General features: G+C 35.3%; 2 protein-coding genes across 7 annotated transcripts in view; one reads left to right on the top strand and one right to left on the bottom strand.

The window, feature by feature from the left end:
* LOC113499027 overlaps positions 1 to 26,569 on the top strand; it is a 47,623-nt gene that overhangs the window by 8,346 nt on the left and 12,708 nt on the right. The window lies entirely within an intron of this gene.
* On the bottom strand, positions 195 to 26,164 carry LOC113499031 (transforming growth factor beta-1-induced transcript 1 protein). The gene is made up of 6 exons (XM_026879356.1): positions 26,059 to 26,164; positions 11,445 to 11,504; positions 9,437 to 9,610; positions 2,903 to 2,998; positions 2,528 to 2,662; positions 195 to 1,178 (listed from the first exon to the last, which is right to left on the bottom strand). Exons 1-6 carry the CDS (start codon positions 26,059 to 26,061, stop codon positions 1,104 to 1,106), a joined length of 543 nt encoding a protein of 180 aa, XP_026735157.1. The 5' UTR covers positions 26,062 to 26,164; the 3' UTR covers positions 195 to 1,103.

The following is a 26,569-nucleotide window of genomic DNA, read 5'->3' as shown; positions in this document are numbered from 1 at the left end:
TAGTTACTAAGTTAACGACGAGTTAGGTAACCTACCTGTAGTTTGTTATATTTTTATGTTTCGTCCGATTGCTCTGATCTTTTATCATTGGTGTTGAAATTGATTGAGAATTAACCAGGTATCAAATTTTTTGATGAATTGTCTACGTGACAGAAAATTATTTGACCAGGTGCTAAAATAAAATGCCAATATCATCAAAACAAAAATTTAATAATTTATTGGAAAAATAACCATTTCGGAAAAGCGTATAAAATCTAGCTCATTTTAACATGTGAATACTTTAATATATAAATGAATAAATACAATCGAAAGCCCAAAAGCATCACAGCACTATTATTAAATTTAAATACAATTATTTACAACAATTTAAAATGTTTTAATTTTTTGCTTAGATTTGCACAAACTCCACTTGGACTTGCGCACTTAGCTGTGTTCCATCCGGCCGTAAATTTAAATTAGATATACTGCGCGTGTGCGAAAAATACAATGTTCTTATTGGTCAATTGTCCACGGTACTCGCACGCGCAGCTCTCTGATTGGCTGTGGTGATTCGACAATACAAAAGTGCCCCGTAAGATGTCAGTGGGCAAGTATTGTGGTTTGTCTCATGATTTCACATACAGCCGGATAGTTAAGGCACATAACTTGGACTGAACCAAACCTTTTTGACTCCAAAAGTTGGTCAGCGTCATAAAGAATAATGAAAAATGTGTGTTACTTATAAATACTGTCATATAACTGCTGTATCTTTTTAAAACTTTGTAACTCCGTAAAACCTACGTTATTATTATATTTTAGCATTTAAATTGCGTTCTCAAAGACAATATGGCTGAGCGATTCAACACTTTAATAATTAAGTAAATGCAAAAGACAGACAAAGTAAGAATATCTATCAAATTACACAATGACTAACTTTGGAATCATAATTATATTATTATCAACAGTTCAAAATTGTACAAGGCACCTTAAAACTTTATTTACTTTAAAATCGCTCTTATCCCGTAGCTTTTAAGGTTAAAATTATAAAATCTTTGAGAAGCATTAAATAAAGCTCCGTACTCGTGGCTACTCGATGGGTGAATAAATATAAGTGTGTGCGTGCTTTAGGCGCATTTGCCGCAAAGAGGTTTGTTGTCCATCACGGAGAATGTTGCGTCGGTCACTGGGTTCGTGCATTTCTGAAACATTCACAAGATTCTTTTAGTATTTTTGAAGCTAATTAGTCTTAGCCCGTCTAGTTAGTCAAGCTAACGCGTGAGTAAAACTTTATCTAAGAAGATGAATTTATTATGAGTAAAACAGTTCTAATGAAACCTGTAACTCTTTAAATGAGCATAAATATATTTATTTGTGTGAAGTGGCAGTATTTTCTAATAATAGTGTGTATGCGGATAACATAATAACGATACAAACTTTACCTTCTTGTAATATTAGTAGAAATATAAATCATCGATGTAATTTTTAAATCTATTTTAGTTATAGGCCTTTGTTATTTATTATTAATATAATCAGGCGTTATGTTGCGGAAATTCGTGATATGCGTCATTTAAAAAACTCTTATTGCATGTGCATTTATTTGCGGATAGGAGCGCGGTGCGCGCGGTGCATTTTCAAGCACATATTCAATTTAGCAGGTGGGAAAAACTCAATAAAATGCCGATTCTGTTTTTGCTTCTAAATATCTTGACAGCCATTAAATTTTGCCAAATATTTTGTATTAGATGAGCTTTAAAATGTAAGGTATTATAAAAGCTCAATTTTGTTCCTATTTTGAGATAGCTAGCGGGCAGGGACTGTGTTATGTAACTAAGTGAGTATTTCTTCGTCTCTTCTTAAGATGGGCAGGCTAACCATTGTTTTGCCTTTTAGCTTTGGTTAACAGCGAGGCTTCTAATGTTATAATGCTTGCTAACTTTGTTCTATACCTGTGTGTGCGTACATTGGGCTTCGTCATATAAGAGGTTCTTAATATTTCTGTAAGTGGAATATGTATTACTCGTTTTGAGATCATCTTAACATGTATAAGTCTTCGGCACATGTGTTTGTCACCTAAATCCTTCGTAACAGCTGGATCGATTTGGATAAATTTGGTGTGTGTTGGTTCTTACATAGATTGAAAACGCGCTGTAGGTGGCGCTGCTTGGTGTTAATCACAACATTTAGGTAGTATATTATTAAGAATATGTCAATACTTAAAACCACGTTTACTTTAGTAAACCGGGTTTAAACGTGGTTCGAACACTTTCCAAAGGGTTAAATATTTTAAAAATAAGTATTTACCTAGTAGTGTTGTAAAATAAAATTGTGTTATTCATACAAACAAAAAAATTCTCGTTTCAAAATTTTTGTTAGATCACTTCATTTTTCAAATTTCAGTAAAATGCAAACTTGGCTTAACCGATGAACATCGTCGGTTTTGTTCAATACTTTCGTTATCCCTTAATACAGGGGTTTGTACGTGGAGTATAGATTTCCTTCAAATATTTTGTAAGAAGAAGGTGTCTTAAAAGACAGTGTTGATATTTACCATGCAAGTGAAGCAATCGCGATGCCACTTAGCGTCGAGTGCGATGATGGCCTTGTCGGTGATGGGCTTGCTGCAGCCGTGGCAACGCGCCGCGAACTTGTCTGCGTAGCACGCTGAGCAGTAGGGCCTGCCAGCCTGGAAGCGACATCAAAGATAGTTAGAATATTGTGTCCTTATTTGCTTACCAAAAGTGTCTTAACATCGCTCGGATGCCTCTGCATCTTTCAGGTATGGTCTTGGGTTGGCATACCTACGTCTTTTCACGGGTATCAGTTAGCCCATTGATACATGAATACAAGAGACGGAGGCTGGGTAGCTGACAGATTTATAAAATCATTTTGAAAAAGAATATCTAGTATTAAAAGATGCTCGTACCTGTTCCATAAAACCGCCACCTCCAAGCTCCTTTCTGCATCCGCCGCAGACGAAGTGGTGAGCGTGCCACGACACTCCCAGCGCTTGGATCACGCGCTACAATACAAATATAAAGTGCTTTAGTATGAATGTAAAAAAAAAGAAAATTGCAATATTTTATTGTAAAAGGGTTTTTATCGTGTCGTCGTTGAGTTCAGTATTCTTCTTTCCTTGTGCCTTGTCTCCATTTAGGAAAAACGTTATTTGATGTGTCCCTCTACAAACTCCCAATGACTTCCAGTCATCGGCATTTTGGTCCCAGTTTTATTCCAAGGCTACGTACATAAATTTCTGCCTTTATTGTTCTGCCTATATTGTTAAATTCAATTCTTTAATCAACCATTACAATATAATCCTCTTACGATCCACATTTCAGTAGAGTCATTGAACTGTAACCCCATAAAACTACACTTAAACATATTCGCATCTAGCATATAACGTTGCTGGTGTTAATTTTATAGCATCAACTAAGATAAAGCGGTGATCCAATTAAAACAAAGTAAGTGTATGGCGCGTTATTTTTCTCGTGGTGATGTCACCGGCGCGATGGTGACCATGACTGATGGGGCTATTGTTTTGTGGGGCGCTCCGATTACTGACCGGTTTAGATGTAGAGGGAATTTAGTCTAGATTTCTGGCTTGCCAGGTAGCAGGTATCTGATTTACTGTTCCGAAAAGGCATTAAGATTAATTATCGTTTTCGAAAAAGGTGTTCAGATTAATATCGAGATAGAAGGATCCGATGCAATTTGTGAATATCTTGAGTTAATATCTGCGCAAAATTTGGAAGTTTCTTAGAATATTATTTTTAAGGATATAAGACATCATGATTTACAATTGATTTTAAACCTTCTTATCTTTGTTTTAATAATTACTTCTGATATATGTATACAAATCTTGAATACATATAAATATAACTTATTTGATTACAAGTTACCAAATTAATGGGCACAAAAAATCAAGACGCTACCAAGATGAGTCATTAGTGTTGTCATTTTTATTCTCATTGATTAGCCTGTGTCGCGCTTCACTAACTCGCATGAACTGTTTACAGAACAAGCACTTACTAAACGTGTATCGTTATTTATTGATGCAGTTAATCATTATCGGTTTCATAATGTATTGTGTTGACTGGAATTATTTACTTTGAGATACATTGGTTGTGACATCAATAGATATGTAAGTCACTACTGGCATTTATTTGGTCGTGGTTATCCGTTTTGCATCTAGACACAGTACGGTAGTTTTTGCAGTACCTACAGTCTCTTTCAATATTATAAAAGAAGCAACAGCGTGCTATGCTGCGGAATTCGTTGCGCCGTTTCTTATACATAGCACTTAAAAACTGGTGAAGTGATAGCTATGCGGGGTGCTCTGTACATAACATGAATCATAATTATTTGACGTTGAAAAGGAGCTACTCTGTAGCCTAACTAAATAGATTATGATTTTTTTCCCACAATTATATCTACTTCATATTGTCATTAGGTTAACTAAAGCTATTCCAAAAAGATAATTAGTGTTTCGTCCATATAATTTCATATCAGACGTTATCAGTGTGGGTGGCAACCGATGACAAATATACTTTCGCTACTTCGGACCATTTAAGGGTTTGCGGAAGACCCTGACCGCTCTGATTCATCTGGCCTTTATCACGACACGTCACAGTATTTACTTATACGTATATACATATATTTTGTGTTATATGGCCGGTATAATGAAAATGACGCGTCTCTTTCAAACCACCTTTTGGGTTTCAATTGGTTATTACGAGTATGTTTATGGCAACACCAGACAAATTTTAATAGCCTCTGTATGTCCTACTGCAGGGCGATTGCCTTTTGTTTTTGTTTCTTTAATTAAAATTATAATATATTTACAACATACAAATGATTGTCTTCGGCAAAAATCACCGTGGTGTCCAACATGTGAAACAATTACAGTCTAAACTGGGTTTCCCCTTAAATTGATGGATAAGTTCATTGGTCTCGAATTTATTAACATCATTTATTAATGGCTTAGCGTGTGGTCGTCGTTCCCCTTAGGTATTCTTGTCAGGAAATTGACGGTTATTTTCCATTATATACTTGTTTTGCTATTATGTATTACAATCTAATTTCGTTGCGGTTTCTGAGACAATTAATCGTTGCCTTGGCGTGATTCGGTGGCAATTATAGTTTCATTGCAGATCTTGGCTTACAAGGGAAGCAAGGATGGGGAGCCTTGGCGGGCTAGTCCCATAAAAATAAAGTGCATGTCTAGTGTCTATTGTAGCTACAAATTGTATAAAATGTATAACTCTAGTATCGTATGAGGATATAAGTGTTCTTTGTTTTCATTACCCTCTAGCAATTCAGGTGTGGACTAAGCTGTGGCAACCTGCCAAACCTGAGTAGTGTCGACCTTGGGGTCACATTGCTGTTCCGTCCGTATAGGTGACGTCCTTCTCAAAGGTCCCGCTGTGTGTCAACACTCAGGAGTGAAGATGGTAATAGATTACGTGACATGTATCTTTAAGGTTTTTGATGGATTCCGTCTTATTGTATTTTGATTATGGGTTGTTTGTTTGTTTTCTTTTACTTAGTCAGATTAATTTACGCAAAGGTGCATAGTTCAGGTCCAATATGGACGAATCAATTTTTAACTTCTTGTACAATCCACTTGTGTTTATAAAGACGAAAAACTAGCGAAACCAACATCTTTATTCCTTTGCCTAACTCAGAGCATATAAATTGCACATAAAAATTAATACATGCATGTATGTAACAGTCAAATCCGTGAATATGCAAGAAAATAAACAGTTTCACTAACGTATAAAAGCTTCAACAATTCAAAAGCAAGGAGTACTTAAATCAAAACAATTAGCATTGATTGCATTATTAATAGAACGCGCGTCAGATCGCCCGCCGCGTTGATACATCATTATCTAATTAGACGCCGGCCGGCCTAGGAAAACGACTCTTTTGTAATTGTTTCAAGTGCTAATCATTATGTGCAAATTAACTAGCGTTTTTATATTTTCTTGCGATGGAAGGAATTATGTTTATTTATTCAGACGGTTTTATACACTCACTTTTCTTGTTTGTTTTTCGTTCCGGTTGGATTTTTGCTACACGATTTTGAGGCACTTCCCGATAAGCTAGCAGGCATAAAGTTTTAGGGTAGCTTCTCTAATGCGAAGGCAATGCAATTTACAACTATGAAAATGGATGGACCGATTTTGATAAAATTTAATGGAATAACATTAAAAACGTGGCAATTTAGGCTTTTTCAATCTATTTCAATCTGTTTGCCTTTTTCGAACTGTAGGCTAATTTAATTCCTTTTAGAACCGAGTTCTGCTAGTCTACCACTTCGTCTTAAAGTAATTGTACTGCTAATGTAGAACAGGGACCGCTCTACGCATCGTATTGCGCTGTCACACTTCCACAACCCAGAATAACATTACTTTAAGACGTGGCGGTTTAATCAAACTGAAATTCAGTTTACTGGAACCCGACACTAGCGCCAATTCGTGCAGTGGAACAAGTTTGAACTATGCTCTATCAAGAACGCTAATAACACTCATAGCTCTTGAGCTGTTTGGTTCGATATTACATATTATATGGTACATTGCAGGACTTATTGAGAACCGAATAAATGTCGAAAACAAGACTATGCCAATACAAACTTTAACGTTTCCTTGCAATAACTTAAGAACTTAATTGATGTTGGGTGTTTTCCCACTTAGGACTTACTATTATGCACAAAACAATGAATATTAAACTCTGCAATTTATGGATACAGTATTTAATGGTTTAAGACAATTGCCACTTGAAGTAAATCAGCTCCTTTATTGATTCAGTATTGGGTGTATGTGTATAACATATGTCAGTATACCTATGAATAATAGCCGGGCTACTATACGTAGATGAATAGCTCTTACGTAACTTAAACAAGAGGCCATGAACGTAATCTCTAAGGAATTTAATAATGAAGTAAAATATGTTTTAAAATATTAATTATCTAGACATCTTTGGTATGGGGCCTTTTTTTCCAGCCTCAGAATTTCCATTGAATGTCCCACACGAAGACCATAATAATCGGTCGAATTTGAGTAGGACTCGCTACTCTAAGGGCTCCATACAAATAGGCTTAAGATTATATATCGGTTGGCTGACCAATTTTAAATAAATGACCGTGACAAGCGCCTTGCTTAACCTAACATCTGCCAGGTTAAGCAAGGCTTCCTTCTCCACGCCTAGTGACAGACTGACAGACACCTGATTCAGGATTCCGTTTGCACCTTTTTGTATGGAACCCCAAAAATACCCACTACCATGATTCAAGAAACATCAATTTGTATTTACCTGTTCATAAGGAAACCACGCAGTACCTACAGAAGCAAGACTAATTCAAATAATTTGTTTTTCATGAATCAATTGAAACTGCAAAAAACGTTGACAAAAACTTTGTGTTAACGTGTTTGACTCATGATTCTAGTGATTCTCCTTATTATGGAGCCAAGACCTGAGATGACCTCGGAATCTGAACTTACTATGATGCTCGTACAAGGCATTGAGTATTTGTCGACAGACGAAAAAATAACAATGAATCCGTAACCCATAACCTATCCAGTACACAAGTAAACATCCTCAATAGAATCAAGTAACATGAACAGGAGGCTATCCCTCCTTTCCGAGGCAGCGGGATTATCCGAAGGGGTTACCGTGGCCCCGGTACACGAAGGGCAAAGGAAGGAACATGGGTGGGTTTAAGTCAGTAGAAATTTTACACTCTTTTGATCGTTTCCCATCCGAAAAAGAAACCCTCCTTTCCCTACATATGTGTAGTCTGGTACAAACAAACCTAATTTTATCCCCTCTTCATCTCCACGTTCGTCCCTAACACGGTCATAACTAAAGTTAATTATATGACAGACCTAAAATACATGTACAAGCATCCTTCGCTCGTAATAAGGCTAGACTATCTCGACCATGAGTAATTCACACCAAACAGACTCAAGTTATTCAACATGTGTGGCGCTATGATTCATTCCAATCCTCATTTCTAGATCATACGAAACTACTATTATTGCGCTGTTGCTATCAAAATTTTCATATTTTATGTCTTCGGAGTAGAATAATTTGGTTGTGTCTATATTAGTGGGTCGTGGGCGAGCCTCCGAAGCCTTAATATGGCTGCCGTGACGTCACTGCACCTAGTCATCATCTGCTGGAGATGTGGAACTCAGCTAATGACTATACGGTCGTTGGCTTTGCATTATGCAATATTTGTGATTATTATAAAATTCATGCAAATAAATCGCAGGATTATCTTGATGCTAATGAAATTGTATGTTTTAATTTTCGCAATGTTTGTATTATTCTGATTATTTAAACATTTCCAAGAAGGATAATTACCAAAACAAAAACTCGGCAATTGTTTTTCGACCAGACTATGTTCAATTTCAATTTTTTGTTTGAAGTTTCAAGAGCGTCTTACAAGAAGGAACCAATATGTTATCTGTCTTTTGAATTCGTAGAAGCATTTGTTTTGAATGACGTGCAATCTGAATGAAAAGCCATATCGTTCAGGATTACGTGCTTATCGTGTTTGACGTGTCACCTGAAGGTCAAGATTATCTGCACACTGCACTGCACTGGGTATCAGGAAATTCGCGAAGTGGCAGTGACGTTGTATGCTATGCTGTCATGCTTGCTTCTATTCAAAACTTCAGCAACCTTTTAAAGGCAAATCTGATACACTGTTACATTAGGAGACCGAGCATTGTCGTACTTTCTAGCAGGTGTCACTTCTCTACGTTAATTGTTGATTAGGCTAACCGGCTCTTTCGCCGTCTTAAATTAATTGCTGAATATTCTTTGTCAGCTTTTCGCGACTGTTCTTTTATTCGAATACCATTTTATTTGACACCTCGAAATTCACCTTGATATCTCGAAACTCTCAAATCAACCTATTAATACAACGGAACTTGCGAAACTTGGTCATCACCACTGTAATTGTGTTTATCTAACGTCAATAAATATGTGAATGTGTGAATATCTCGCACCTCGACGAAAATTTATTATAACACCCAGTTATTGGTATAACTCACTGCTTTGTTGGCTTTCTATGGATATGCCTGTTATGTTGTAAAATTACTATTGATTTTTATCTAAATGTACTTTTTAGGGTTTGTGAAATATTGCCCACATATCACATTAAACTTATCCAAGATTCCGACGTTTCAAATGATTCATTTTTGTCGACGTAAATTTTTCGAGTTATCGTCATCAAAATCAAAAAAAAATATTTCTCGGCATTTCATTCCCCGTCGCTTATGCTATTTTTCCTATCCCTTGCCCTTCACATACTCGGCCTACACCCTATAAAGTGGCCTATAACTTTGTTCCATCTAGCGACATGACGTCTGACGACACATTGTCGTATAGGCTCAAGAAATTGGCACAAAGCTCCTGTCCTGTATAATGAAACTTATAAGTCGCCACTTACATCAGTGATGGGCTCCCCGCAGCCATGGCACCGGGGGCTGTGGTGAGCGGCGAAGCAAGGCACGCAGTGGACGCCGCCGTCGTGCTGGTGGAACTTGGCGCCGTCGATGGGCTTGCGGCACGTGTTGCACGTGAAGTGCTCCGGGTGCCACTTCTTGTTTAACGCTGTTACTATCTGTGGATAAAGAGGACATGATTAGTTATTACAGTAATGGTGCGGTTTGTTAGACTATGTATTTTCTTTCAAGGGGTAAATTTGATGCGGAGGATAGTAGTAGTCGTAAGAGCTAAAGACGAAATGAAACCTGTGTCACTTTGATTAACTTCTGAATTTGGTACAAGCATTTAACTTGCCTACAACATTTTGGATGCGATATGAAATGCAGAAGGGAGGAAAGTACCTGAAGGCTCATATGTAATTTTAGGGCGGAATTTCAAAATTTCGGCTGTTATAATTGTCTTCTTACTAAAAACTAGACGATATACGCATATGTTCCACTATAAACGAAGTAATTCCATTCAATTAAATGGTTCATAAACAATTGAAGATTTATTCTGATCGAGTACTCAAAGCAACACTTCCCTCTATCTCAAAGTCCAGCGAACAACGTGTTTTGTTTATGTAAAATTGTGTAACACGGTGTCTATTTTAACGTTCACGCTTAACCACGTGGTGTACGTATTTATATCGATGCCCATATACCGTGAACTTGTGGTTTTAAGAATTCCTCTCTTTTACTGGAAAGTCTTCATCTTCTCGGGCTATTTTTAACTTCACCTCTGGCATTGTTCTTGACAGACTTTCTGTTTTTAGATTCCTTTGTTTATTTTGTAAGTAAATTTTAATTTTAGATTTATTCATTGCTGTTCTGAATCGTTTTGTTTTACTTGCTAGATGATCTGTCATGTTCGTCCCTGATTGACGACAATTTATAAATTGATTGTGAACTTATTAGCTACCGAAAGATGTACTGCATTTTATCTATCCTCTTAATATCTCCACACTCTTGCAGTTATGTTAATATATTTTATTGAAGCTACTTATAGAACAGTTTTGAGAAAATTCTTATAAAATATACAAGTCGTTGCGTTTATATTTATAGCTATATCTATTTTCTCCGTGTTTCCTGTCGCTATTAGCTGCATAGCAGACGTCCTTCCCGCCTTGACCGGACTGACCGCATAACTAGCATGTGTTACTATTGTCGCTTGTTGTTTACTATCAGTCTTATTAATTCAAATAACCAGTTGATGGTGATTCTAGGAAGAGCATGTATTAGTTAATATCATTAAGATTGATTGATAACTTAAGATTTTTTTATGAAAATTTTAGCCTCATAATTGACACAATATACATGCTTAGCTTTAATATTCCTTCAAGATTATTTTATTGCTTCTAGACTTGCTAAAGAATACGAAAAATCGAAAGAATGTCTTAGCAGAAAATACCTGTTGAAACTTTATTTCTATAATAACCTTCGTCCAAATAAATACAAGCTAAACCGGGTCAACTATACGGGCTATCTATTTCCAGAAACATTTTAACATGATATAATATGACACAACTAAAATCGTATCAATGCTTATCAGTGATGGACAGGAATACTTCACCACTTATAACAAATCAGTGCATTTACATCATCATCATCACACTATTGAAACAGGGCTGTTTGTGGAAGCGAGACAGCACTCTATAGTGAGGATATCAACCATAAATGTCCCATATAGGGAAAGTTTGAGCATTTATCTCCATGCCAGTTCACTGCGGGCTGGCAATGTTTTAAATCTAGTTTGGTTCACGATGTATTTCAGTGGTATCTCAGAATATTTTAGAGAGTTCATAAAACTTCGAAAAAGCACATTGATATCCTTCCTGTAATGCCAAAAAAACTTTTGTGGATTCTAATCCATACGTAGAATCACATGGCCATCTAACACACCATTATAATAGACATTCATAAATAAGTCGGTAGTTTGACTTTTCTTTATAACAATGATAAGTTACTTACTCTTCCACTGATGACGGCATTGCAGCTGTTGCAGACAGCGGGGGCTTCCACTTTGGTAGACTGTAACAATATAAACAATTACATTACTATTGTGCTCGTATGATGTGATGTATGCAAAACATATCAATTTGGCAAGCGTTGTGAAGGATCAAGATATTCTCTACTAGCTGCTGTCCGCGACTCCGTCCGCTTGGACTTTAGTTTACAGCGCGCTTTGGTCCAAACGGACATACAAAATACCCAAAACCCGCTGTGCACGTACTTCATTCTTTTTGGCAATATTTAAGCCAAATTTCCAAGCAACGGTCCATTCCATAAAAGTTTCCAAATTTCCATTTCAATCGATTCAGTAGTTTTGGAGTGAATGCGAGACAGACAGGCAGACAGAAATCTTTCGCATTTATAATATTAGTAAAGATAAAATTTTGCAACGATATTAATTACATTTTATTACTGATAATTTGTTAGTACGTCGAAGTGTTTCAAAGTAACATATTAATTGTTTAGCTCAGATACTTAAAATTTATTGACTGTTAGCCGACTGGAGTATTCGGTATATTACAAATCAATTAGTAAAACAAGTTGCAGGATGCCCATTAAAACGATTAGGTACAATAAAAAAGCTGTTCGGAAAATTATGAATATAGCCTAATTATAATCAGTTTCGTATAAGTCTTCGTAAAACTAATACTATTAAAATAACCATAATAATAGAAACGGATCACCTGGCATTCACCTTGGACGTTGAATGCACAGAGCGATAAACGCCGATAACTCGGATACCGTTTGATTAAAATTAAGTTATGACATCATACGACATACTCGATAAGAGCTCATGATTCGTCCCGTTCCGTGCTTTCCCTATTTGGTCAACAATATAAAAACTTCGAACATACGCGATACGGACGCACGTTTGTATCCGCTGTCATTTTTTGTCGAGGTTTCGTTTGAATGTGGCTATAAGTTTGGTGTGACGGATTGCTGTTTTGGTAGTTTGAAATCGGCTTTGGATTATTTGTTTTTATAGAACTTAATAGTCTTAATATAATGACTATTGTGACTTTTATTATGTGATAATAATATCATTTTGTTGATATCTAAATCAGCGATTTCCGAACCAATTTTGAAATCAAAATAGTTTTTAAACCAAAGTTGACGCAAAATATACTAAACAGTATAAATTCATTAATTTGAATACATCAGGTTTCAAGTTAGTCGCAAGGTACACACCCAAAGACGTCACAAAATAAAGAATATTTTAACCTGATGTCATCGTCCATAAAATTATCTGCCATGATAGCTTACTACTTGTACATGTTAAATAAACTTGGTAATGCTTAAATTGGCATTGCTAATGCACCCGATGGGAACAAACCCGACACGAGGAGTACGGAAGAAGTGGGCGAATCGTCACGTAGACAAACATTTGTCATACTTTATGTTATGTAACAAGTCTTTATTTGCAAAGCTTCTAATTAATGTCAAGGGCAATGCCGGCAATTGCAGTGTGGTCTTAATGTAGAGGCATTTGGTGCGTGTTCGTCCTTTTTGTAAATGCTTTTGATTGGCTGATTTGATTGTTTATTGAAATGTGTTCATACCACTCTTTCCTATCTATGACTAATACTGAAATAAAACATAATAAGTATGACGAGATAATTGACAGTTTCGAAGTTCAAGTAGGAATTACCGATAAATAATAAGGTATGTTTCCTCGAAAATTCGTTATGAGGACATTACTATTAATTCAATTATCAGTTACGTCGTACATTTCAGAAAATATGTGAGTAATTGGAATTTATTATTGCATGTAAATTTTATTTTCATTACTCATTACAATTAATACGTTGGATTTCTTCCTGTCAATTAGTGTGTCAATTATGTGTCCACTCTCCTATTTTTTGTAATATCGTATGGAAAAACCTCCAACACAGTGCTCTGTATTACAATTATTCTATATTTAAAATATTTTTACCTTTATGTTTAAAATAACGTAATACACTAGAATTCCTGGAATACCGCGGGTTTGTTAACACATAAATCTTACATTTGAAACAAATATCTGCATCCAATACTAATATTTGGTTCTGTGGAGATCACGAGCGCGACCTTCACCACGAAAACCTAATCGTGCATACTGCATTGTTTGAAAGTTCACACATATCAAAACGAATACTTGTATACACTAAATAACAAAAGAATTATATGATTGCGTTGGTTTTCTGAAAATTATTGCCATAATTTGTTGAGTATCTATCCCAAAAAGGTTCAAAAATTGCTCAGGTTGTGTTTTTAGCTAGCCGGTGTAGCTCTTTCTTGCGACACGTCCTTTGACCAGCTATCATCGGGGTAGGAGCTAGGTCCTAAAGGTGACCATTTTAGGAAATATTTTGAAGATGGAATTACCACTTTGCTTATTTTCGTCATAATGTGGCCTAACCATATCGATGAAGAATTATTCAGTATCTATAGATCAGCTTCTACAGTATGATGTTAATAATTACGTGTCATTATAGAGTTGTCTTCAAGGTATTTTGAGATTAGTATTAATGTCTGGAATCTTTTCGCCGATACCACACTCCCTACCAATTGGGATGTAGGGCGCTCACAAGGTCAAGGCGATTCGGCATTAATTGTCGCTCGGTTTTAGGGCGACCGTCTATATTCGTCAGACAATTTCTTTTGTTTATGCTTTCCTTGTCTCACCGCTATTTTGGGCGCTAAGGGCCCCGGTAAGGACGCGGCGTGTCAAATGTTTCGCGCCACCACTCGACTGATTTAGGTATGAAAGGATGCCGACATGCAAGACATGTTTTCGTTTGATTTTTGGCCAGGTATTCAATACACGTTGTCCTTTGGATGTGTTTTGGTTAACGTAAGTTATGGACTGTGGGGATCCATAATAAACAGTTCGATGCCAACAGTCGTCCGGGCGCCTACTGAATTATTATTAAACGATTTCTATATTCAATATATTGTTATGACGACGTATTTAGAGTGGTGTTAAATGTTAGTACTGTCATAAAATATTAAAGTTATTGTTTTTGGCTGTGATGGCAGTTTAGTTGGCAGTTCTTCCTAGTACTTGGTTCAGTGTTGAATCAAGTGCTATGTTCCAGTTATAATCCTTCCTTATTTCAGAATCAGTAGGTATTACACGTTATACAATTAGATTATTCCAATTTGCTGTTCTTTTAGTAATCGTAAGGATCATTTGGTATTCGACAGCTTTCTAAAGAAAATTATCATGTTTCATTTTGAATATACTATCGATGACAAGCTACTAGTTTATTACTAGGTACATAAGGTTCACCTACGCAGTTCAAATGAGTCCTATCGCTACTATCATATCAGTTTTAGCTCTAGGAACGAGGCTAATGCCTCTAACCTTGATTAAGGCCCTCAATTTGTTATACGCATTAATATCTTGTAAACAATGTGTTCAACATTAGCTATGTTCAAATCGATATTCGATAGTCAGCGATTGCTCAATAATGACCTTGACTTTACCCATGACTAATTGCTTTTTTATTTTATTTTAAAATTTATGTTTAGTCATGTTTATGACCTCAATCGACTATTTTTCCATTACTCTTTCGCGCACTAAGGTACAAAACACAAAAGTCTAAGGTCAAATCACAGGCTCAAAGACACGCAGACTCAGGACTCCCAGGGATCGAACCTGCTATACATTGCGAACAGTGGTTTTGCCGTGGTTACCGGGTATACTAAAATCACAACATTAGCCTACTTAAGTCGCCAGCAACTTAACTTTGCATTGGTTTTATGGTTTAATCGTGATTTATATTAGTCAAGATTCGACGAAGAAGGCAATATTATGAAACTTGAATACTAATAATTGCCTTATTGTTTATAAACAACTACATCAGATACTATACGTTACGTTACGTTTGCTGTTCACGCGGCGAACATTTAATAATTAATCGTTTAGCTAATTAGCCGTGAAATTGAGTCGTTAGTATGAATGTCAATGATGTTTTAATATTGATTTATTTTACTGCCAGTTTATAATTGCATATAATTTGTTTCTCGTATTTCAAATACTAACATCTTTACTTGTTTTTAGTTTCATGAAAGTTTACATTTCTGACCGACCTCCCATGATAAAACGATTAGATTAAGGAATGACTCAATGCGGAGGACATTGAGTCGCTCCTTTTTTTTAATAGTTTTTTTTTTTAATAGTTAGTAATTCAAGAATGAAATTCCACCAGAATTGGTAACATAGAAACTCGTTCAACGTATGTGGAAATTAACAGATAATAACAGAGGTACAATAATAACGTGCTAGATAAGTCGGGCACTTGAGCTATTACATTAGAGCGGTGTTTACACTAGTATCGAGTAGATATCGAATGGATTACACAGGAAAATCGATAAGGAAAATGCGTTGATCTGTACTCGTTACGATCGAGACATAATGCCACCGTTTAGCATAATCAGGTACCTTTATTTAAGAAGCATGCTGTGGTTTTCCTCTCCTTTAATGGTAATATCGGAACATATGTATGTATTCAGCTTTTGTTTAGCTGACATGACATTTCGATTGTTTGAGTTGGAAATATGTGGAAGTTATAGCTGAATGTAAATAAATGTATTTATGCGTGCAATGATGCGAAAAAAATAATAAATGTTTTATTATAATACGCCATAACAATAAAGTCGGTTATCAATGATAACAAATCTCAAATGTTGTTGTTTTGTTATTAAATTATTGTATTACGTGAATTGTATTATTATTATTGATATATCGATACTACTTTTTTTCCTTGTCTTTGGGCTGTGGTCGAATAAAGTTACATATTGTTTAAGGATATTAATTAAACTAATTAAAATTGTACTATATGGGTAAACTCGTTTGTATATGATTTTCAAAAGATCAAGCGTTTTAAAGGAACGAGCTTAAATTACCGAGCTTACTGCGAATATAATTGTTATCAAAAAAATTACAACTTTCAATCCAACATTAAAATCCAGAGTTTATGGACTATAAAATAAAATCCAAATTTAGACCAGATTGTTTGTCTGGATATAAATGTAATTTTATAAGCTTCTTTGTAGTTTAACAGTCGTTTTGCGGGATTTTCCAAATTTCCCTCGTCTGTTAATTTTACAGGTAATAAAATTTGTTTTCTCTTTTGGTGACCCTTTTACTCGCCATTACCCTATTTCTGACAATCGAGTAGAGTAGACGACGGCAGTTAATGATATATTTTTCGCCTTTCTCTTAAGGACCACACTATAAAAAATGATCAGAATATGCATTGATCCTTGAAAACTACTAGTGGAAAAATCGTGATATTAATCATCTGATCCATTTTACTGGACCCCTAAAGTGATTTTTCTTTTTCCACTTCTATAATTTTGCTCATAAAATTTTCGTATTTCGGTGTATATAATAAATCTATGCGCAGTTTTATTTAGATTTGTTTTTTTTTTAACTCTTATGACCGCGCAGCGACTCCCACGTTAGCTAGTTCTGTAAGACTTCGTAAATCTTCACGCGATGTAATATACTGGCTACTGAAACGTGACGCCAATTATTAATTTGAGATAAATATTTAAAATAAATCATTTTCGTTGCTTATCTTCACATTTATTTTGCAAAGACTTTCTTTTAATGGTAGTCCTTACTTGACCATCAACTACATAGCTTTGTCTGAATTAAGGAATAAAAAAGTGACGCTTTCCATTTTCTCTTGTTTTCCTCATTCCATCAAAAGATTGTTTTAACATATTATTATGAACTGCAACAATATTTAGTACAATAAAGGACAAGATAGCTATCACAGTCTCGTGACCTTCATCAGAAGCCCTTGCAATACATAGATGCTATAATCTGGATGGCTGAAATAGTTCACGCGTGGGTCGCATTGTAAACGCCGGCCTCACGAATGTGTATCTAGTGATGTGCCGTCATGATATCTCGGTTTAATTCCGTTTATTATAAAGTTTCATTGTTGCTGTTACGTTAATCTGTAAACACAACGGTGAATATTCCATTAAATCAAACTATAATTGTGGGGTTTAATTCCCTTATAATTTACTACAGTTTAGCGTTGAACTGTAAGACATTTAAAGCTTAAACTTTTGTAATATTATTTTAAATATACTTAGTATATATATATTTTTTAATAAATAAATGCGGACAACATCACATACATTGTTCTGAACCCAAAGTAAGTTGCGAAAGCACTTGTGTTATGGAATTCAGATACAACGAAGGTACCACAAACACCCAGACCCGAGACAATGTAGAAATGTGAATTTTTACATTAACCCGACCGGGGATCGAACCCGGGACCTCAGAGCCAGCGACACCTTGAAACCTTCAATATGGTCGAGTGGCGTACGCACGTACGCCACTCGACCATATTGAACTATATGCTATCGAACTCTTAAGTCTAAACGTTGGTGCAGCTAACAAAGCTTTAGAGCTTCATTTAATTTAAATTCGGAAACAAGTAACTGCTACTTTGTCTAGCCGTAGATCGAATTTCGTTCTTTCCAAAGAGTTTTTACTCATCTCTAATTTCTGACTGCAGTGCTACAATCAAATTGCCAGTAATCTCGAAATCTGAAATAGTTTGTGCGTGGGATGCATTGTAAATGACGACCGCACTCTAAATAGTGCATCTGATGAACAATTTACCTTGGATCCAATCGTTACAATATTAACACATTCTCTTGAAAGACATGCACTACGTATACGTGCGTACTTGTCATTTGTATGCATCATCCGGTCATCATAATTTTATCTCGATTTTATTGTCGCTGGCTATAATAGCTATTAAATAAATTGTAATTTTTTGGCTCATTGATTTGTAGTACCCAATACGATACCATAAAGTACTAAATGCGAAAGCTACGGGGTCATGTAGAATAAACTATACATTCCACGAAGAGTATTGTTTGACCGACTTTGGAAAATTTGTAGTTGAGACAGATATTATTATTTATAAAATCTTTATTCCACACAGATAAGTATGTTATAAGTTAAGCCCCACAAAACCGTTGCAATGGTTTGAATGTGAGGTCAAAGCGTCATACGTGATGCTAGGTTTTCATTAATATCATAATTACAAAGCAGATCCTAAATCTGAATTCTCGAAGTCTAGTTTATTAATCTTTCTTAGTTTTTTTCGCCTAGAAACCTGATAAATATATAAAGACAACAAAAAACGTAAACCATGCATATTTGATTTATAATGTATCAAATATTAACTTTATGAATATTATTAATCAATAGCTAATATAAATATTTATTCAAGACTATTCTCCTCACACATTAGTGTTCATATCAACGAGATATTTATGCTAATGTCAGACATTTACATACAACCAACACTAAATTCGTGAATCATTTATAACTGTGTCTTATACAAACTAAAATCGTAATATAAATTAGTAGTTGTTTATAACCAAACTTTATTAATATTTTGGTCTATATTTTGAAAATAGTATCCTCTTCAGTCGTGAACTCGGGACTATACAACATTTATTTTAAATTATTATCTTAAGAGACTAGCTGTTTCCCGCGATTTCTCCCGTGTAGTGCCTGATCTCTTGGTTATTTCACAGCTTTTTTGAGTCCTTGGCGCATTTTTTTCAAATTAATAAAAAAAAGCTAGAACCTTCCCTGGACTGCTACTAATATTTCAAGACTCACATTAGCCAAATCGGTTCGGCCTTTCTCAGCAATTCATTCTTATATATAAGAGAATGATTACTTGACACGTCTCATTATCAAGCATAACGTTGCAAATCCATAACCTCCTTCCACAAAACCACGTGATACTGAGTCAAGAGCTAACTAATGATTAACCTTGAACATGAACTCCTAAAGGCCGGAACAACACCATACAGATCTAACATCACGCAAAAACAATAAATTAATAACTAATGACTAAACATCGTGGGTGTTTCTAATTACCCGCTACCAACCTCCTGAACCATTCATCATAGAGTATCTTTGTCATATTAATGATGTCCTATTGTAATTGTTTTATCCACTACTCACTATAAACAAGGTTTCTAAAAAGGTCATGCACCTTCGTAAAATTATACTGATTGACTTGTTTAAGTGTTCCCACAGTTCTTTTGTCAGTTTTTAGCATGTAAAATAACATATCATTAAAACACTTAAGTGATTATGACGAATCGCTGTGTGTTTTCCAAAATGTAGTATGCATTTGAAATGAGGAAGGATTTAGGTCTGCTTTGTCTTTTCTTGAATTTGAATATTTGTGTGAAATATTAAGGAGACTTTCCCATGACATATTATGATAGTAAAGCATATAAATCAACGTCATGTCTCTTAATATCTCGTTTTTTAGCATTGTCAAAAATAATCTTTTCCCTTGGGATATAAAGTTTAGCTTCTAAATCTATGTCACGTCTCTAGTTGGTCAGCATTGTCAAAATAGTCTTCACCTTTCTTTGTTACGGTCCTGAAATGACCTTGCAATGCAATTTCATGTTTACAATGACGTCAAAATAATTTTGTAACTTTTTGCCAACCGAATGACACTAGAAAGTGTTATTGTCACACATTGTCCCATCACTATCTGCGACTGCGTTGTATTTATAGTTTTATTATGTTTATCGTTCGCTGTGAACACAAACCCCGCTATTTTTACAGACAGAGAAATTTAGACATTGGTAATGAAGAAATAAATCCTATGTTTTTTTTTTAATTCTTGAAATAGTTTTCATCATTGTGTAGACTCTCTTTGTTTATGCTTGTATCGTATTTTGTCATTAGTGGCCAAGTTATGTAACCGTTCTATGTGTATGCTCGGTGACCTGTTCAACTTGTTCTTAATGTTCCATAAGTAGTCGGTATGCTCGTGCATAGCTTACATATATCTCTGTCAATTACTTGTTTACTAGGTATTCATATAGGCATTACATAAAATTATCTATCTAAATTGCTTTCTCTTCGTGTATTTCAGGCCTATTAATTCTACAAGCACGCCTCTGATATATTGATGTCATTTTAGTTTTTATTGCTTTCTCAATTGCCATTACCATTAGGGTACGCAGTTTTATTTATCTTATCACATTATCTAATCTATCGACTTTCATGGATATTCAGCTGTTTAAATGTATTTTTTTCTTCGCTAATTTAGTTCATTTGAAAGCCATAAAGTTGATTTCGATGTTATTAAAGGTTACATCGACATGTCACATGAACCGGATAATGAATTGTTTATCTTATCTTTTCGAACAGAGTCAGTTACTAACCGGAACAATCGATTAACTTCAATATAAATATACCTTAAAACTAGGTTCTGTAAGATCTGTACGAAAGCTCTACAAACATGGGTCACCCTTCGACGAAGGTCGCGACGACAGCGAATGTCAAGCGACCGGCACGCGCAGACGAAATCGCAAGTAAACGTATTCCAGAATACGTGCTCCACACGACACCAATGGAACACAATTGTAACAATAATAGACACGCATCACCGTCCGCCGCGGATTTGTACAACACTTAGTCATGCGCCGCTGTTGGCAATACCGCCAACACCTGAATATTTATCATGGAATTATTGGTGGGATACGTACGATATTTTCGCTTCCATCGCTTTCGCTGGCGCGGGATTTGATGATCCCTGCCTTGTTTATAAGACGTACCTAGTGTTAAAACCAAGTACTAGTAAACCTAGCGTAAAATTTTAAAACAAAAGCGTAAGAATTTATTCTAGTCCTTAGATATAGATATAGAGTTAATGTAGGTACTCCTATCTCATTTTCTAATTCACCTATTAGCTGAACTCTACAATTATTGAAATACAAAATAAGCTCCAAATGACACCGTGCCTTATATTTTCCGTCAGGTAGGTTGTTTGGTGCCTCTGAGGTTGAAATGTATGATAATCGGATTCACGGATCGCGTGATACTCCAAGTATTCGGTTAATTAAGTACCTATTGATGTCTCGAGTCCTTGACAGTTGATACCACGACATTTAGATCCTTATCGTAAAAGCGGTGACATGCTCTACTTTTAGCTTGAAAAACAAAATAAACTGGAAAGTTTGCCGTTAAAATCGTGGTTTTCTGAATTCTTGTTAAAAAAAAAACTCCTTTTCTTGTACACATTTTTAATCAATATTATATTTTGTGTTTCCTTTTAATTTGATTATAAATAAATTTGAAACAACTGCACTATTTTCTAAAATAATAATTGCAATATCATCGCGCTCAGCAACTTTGATAATTAACCCATTTCTCCCAATAGACTTGTAACTCTATATCACCCACTTCATCACGTCCAATGATGTTGGCAGTGATCCTGACACTACAGATTTATCTCCAGAATACTAGTGAATACCGGTAACGCGATCGTAATGCTCGTGAAATGTTGCCATTGCGACGGACAACGACCGATGCTTCGAGATACCCGTCACAGCTATATGATAAATACGTTTAAATGGTTGTGTAACGAATACAGGTGAGCAAGGATCGTTGCCAGGCTTTGGAATTAATTCGTGTGATATATGTTCTAATGTTTCTACGGTACGAGTGGGTCACTGATGTCCCGGGTTCGATCTTGTACAAAAAAATGTGTTTTCCATGAATGCCATGAATGCCTGTTCTTAGTCCTGGGTTTCAGGAGCATTTCATTTGAATGTTTGTGAAAATCCCTCGCGATGCAATTTATGGAGTCCTATTTTTTTTGTTCACATTTTTATGGTTAATTTTGTTGTTTATTACAGTGATGTCGTTTTCCTTTTGACTTGGTAATTTATATTTTATATATCGGTGTATTTTATTATTATACCGTAACTCTGTTGTATGCACATGCTGAAGCATTGAAGTTTCTTGACTTTAGCTCTTTAATTTCGTGCAATACGAACGTTGGCGGGTATTTTTTACCCTGGAATAGTCCACAATTACTATTCATAACCTACATGGAACAGTTAACACGATTATAGTACAAAGCTACTAACTATTCTTAAAATTTGCATTTCCTCATTGACAGAAGAAAATCGTGAGAGACACATTGGCGATCAGTATGTATTTATCGATTACTATCTTTAGCTTCGAGATGCGAGTTGACAAAGCAGGTGTCATATGATAAATAAACTATTGACATGCTGTCAGGTGGTGTCACGTAATCTTAGGTGCAGTTTTTGAAAAATAGGGTATAGGTAGGTAGTATAATATGCACAAATGCATTGCAGAAAACTGTTTAAAAAAAAATAGGAAAATAACGTATTATCATGTTTAAGTAGAAATATTTTTTCGAACTTGAATGGTGCAAAAAAAGAACTATATTTAATTGAATACAAAGCGGTTCATAGTTTGCGTGCACTTTAATACTTAACGCGATTAAATAATGTCATTCCATTAGGTTATACACGCGAGCAAAATTAATGTAAAATGCAGTTCCATGCAACACGTCTAACTAATCAAATAATACATTCATTTATTCTTATTAGTGAAACTTGTTGGGATCGTAAATCTTTATTAGGCGGTGTAATGGTATTGCTGTAACTTCGATGGCTAGGTTTGAGGTAACTATTAGGACCAATATGATTTAAATGGTTTTGAATGGTTTATTAACTTTCATATTTTCCGATCTTTTATATCAGTTTCGCCTGCAGTGTTGTTTGTCTTTCAGCAAATCTTGATCCATTTCCCGGTTTCAGTTTGAGCAGAAATTTTGACAGCCTAATGTTTATTGCGTAAAATATTTTGACATGACATGGAGCGAGTCTCATGATAGACCTGAATGGTGTCCAAAAGCTCCGGTAAAAACACCATCGCGTTTTAATTCGTTGTAAGTAAATATCTTTTCGGGAACTTTGATTCCAAAGCAAGAAAAGCAATCCAATCTTTTTTAAAACAAAACTTATTTTGACATAAGCTTCTTTAAACAAGCCCATTTGATGTAAAAAAAGCATTATAAACATTCACAATTAAATGTCATCAAAATCGTAGATTACAAAATGGGGGCTTTATCTAATCTGACAGTACACGTATTATATTACTCATGACTACAAAACATTTAAATAGAAATATAGATATGTACTATGATTCAGATTTGACTTTTTCCAATATTGCACACACAATCAGGATCCAGCATACTTTGTTTCAGTTCATTAATTTTAGGGGTATCCCACTATTAACGGTTGTATTAAATGTTGGTAACATCAATCATTATTTCCGAAAAATTACGAATGTCTGTTAGTTAATTTCACCACGCCAAACCCAGCGCGCGCGCGACCTGTCTCGGGTTCGATCCCTGCGTAGGACAAGCACTTGTGTGATCCGCGAATGCTTGTGTCAAAATCTAGATGTCTTTGCAATGTATCTTTAACTGGGATGATTGTGAAACCCCCGCGACACAAGGAATAAGAGTGGGAATCCTCTAAAAAACCAATCTGCTTGCCCTAAATATACCTTTATGACCTTTCATGTATAATTTGATACGCAAAGAGGCCCCTCGGTTTATAGACGTTAGTCCCACCGACCTATTGAAGGTCGTAGGGAACCGTCGGATACAAGTTTTATACGACTATTTAAATTATTGGGTAACAGTTTATACTGGCCCTTATTGTGGGCCTTGAGGAACTCCCGATGGAAAATTAACAATAGTAATTCACTCAATCTTTACATAGTAGGGAATTGTTAAACGCTTGTGTACTTTTTAAACATCTTATTCATTGACAAATGTCCCATATGGTGGCAGGTATGCATGGCTTAATGTAGTAATACCTCGTAATAAATTTTAAACATCTTAACGTTAACCGAACCTATGTTTTGTAAACGTTGAAATTCTTATTTGCAAGAAGTTAAAATAAATTCACCTCTTAACCCTGCAAATACCATAAATCTTTGATCACAACATCATAATAAATCCAGTAATATATTTACATGGAACAGGTGAACGGTTTGTTTTGAATACTGAAACATTACAAATACTAAGAATCGGGTTTATCTCACAAAAATAGCTATTGAATCATGCCACTGTGACTGGTGGAGCGTTATTTTATTTTTCCTTGTCTATTCTCGTGTTTACTCATGTTAATTGCGAAATTTTGAGTTCTATGAACGGGAATGTTGTGATTGGCAACGCTCATGTCATTACCACTAATGTTGATCTGTCTACTTTTACTGTAGCGTTGTGTATAGATAAAATAATCTAAAAAACAACATTGGCTACCAATATAGCACAAACATTACAACGCACAATTTCTCCGAAAACTTTCCCAGATTAAAAACAACAGCTGTTTTTGTTCCAAAGTAACTTTTATAAAACACTGGATAGTCCGTTAAAAATGTCAACCTCGAAACGCGTCCCAATTTTATGACGGATTTTAAGCATTATTTATTTTATGCAGAACGTGAAAATTCAGTGGAACTAGGTACTAATTGTAAATGCAGATGTCTGTTAATTTGAAATGTTTTGGGAGGATTTTTAGCTTTGCTCATAAACACCTAGTATTTATAACTAGGTGTTTTGGTGATCGTTATTGTTATGCTCCTAAAGTTTATCGCTGTGGCCTTCAAAATTGTAATATGCTTTGCAAGGAAAGTATCGCGGATTTACATATGTAGAAGTATTTTTGATAACGTTAGTCAATTGAATCTTATCGTGGCTTATCCAAAGCATTATTTTCTATCTATTATAAATAAATATATTAATTCACCATTCCGCCCTCTATGAATAGTAAATTAAATTATTACAGAAATATTTGCTGCAAATTATTAAGACTAGGAGTCATTTCGGTTTGGTTGGTTTAGTTGGAAGTGTTATTTTTTTGAAAGATAGCAGATTTTATACATATGTTTTTAGACAAAGTGCGTAAGCTTTTCTAACAAAAGATTTATTTATGGTCTCATCATTTACGTCCTTGGCTATTGCCAAGTTTGTTGTCAACGAGATTCCAGTTTCACTAGATTCAAGTGCATTTGTCCAATTTTTCGTGTTGATACATTAAATATAGAGCCGATGGTTTTTATGATCACAGTGAATGCAATAGATCGCTACATAGTGGCAACCAGATGGCGATAGCTACCCGTTGATTAGATGCACATTCCTCTCAATTACATGAGCTGTTTCAGTACACACTGATTCGTTCCAGACATTTTCTATGAAATAAACTCTAGACATTTCCGAAAGACGGTATCGCTGTATTACGCTGGACGGTTTTGCCACCGTCCAAGAATCTTATGTTTTATTTCAATTTTATAATAATGTCTTTGACATCAATAAAACACCTAACAAAGTGATTATTTAATTACCTGACTACCTATAAACTTGATTATAATAAATAAACAACACTTTATACCTCGCAAACATGAATTAAAATTTTCGTTAATTCTAGTTTTATGGTCTGGAAACGTTGTCTGAAAATTAGGAAATTAAATAACAACACGTATTAAATTAAAAACGTAAGCCTATAAACTAAAACACAGGACCGCTCGAATTTCACAGATTTCGACAAGGCATTCTAAACATGGGTATACCGAATACTCCAACGTAACATAATCATTGAGATCGCCACCAAAAATATAGTTCACTTATAATGTTACTACGTGATTAAAAATACGTGAGTTTAAAAGTTTATAAACACTCACCATGTTTGTGTGTGTGTTGCGCGGTACGTTCGTCCTGTACGAGGGTCGGTCGCGGACTGGAGCCGGCGGACGACGCGGCGACTATACCGGCCTGTTATCGTGCAATGACGTAATTGTTGCATTTGTGCACGCTCGGGTTTGTTCGCTGTGTGCCGATATTGTTGGAGAAATTGGAGCATTTTGTATGTTTTATACAACTTTTTATGTCGAGACCTTATTTATTTGGATCATTAAGGGAATAAAAGCTTTGAGACTGAAATGTTTTTTCTGCCTCATATAAATGGCGGGACTCCGCGCGCTGTGTCTTTAATCTGGAGATGAGACATTTGAAGGGGAGATTCCGAAAGTTCATAACAGACAGATTTTAGCTTTGACCAGCCGTGGATAATAGTTTTGTAGTAGGTTATAAATTACACCCCGTACTAGAACTTAAAATACAATTTGTTTATTTATTTATTTTATTACTTTATTGCACATAAATACACACACTTGGACAATATGTTCTTGGAAA

This window comes from Trichoplusia ni, chromosome 11 (genome assembly GCF_003590095.1).
Source record: "Trichoplusia ni isolate ovarian cell line Hi5 chromosome 11, tn1, whole genome shotgun sequence".
NCBI lineage: Eukaryota > Metazoa > Arthropoda > Insecta > Lepidoptera > Noctuidae > Trichoplusia > Trichoplusia ni.
The sequence above is the reverse complement of the archived record's forward strand: the minus strand, read 5'-3'. Positions and strand labels throughout refer to the sequence as shown.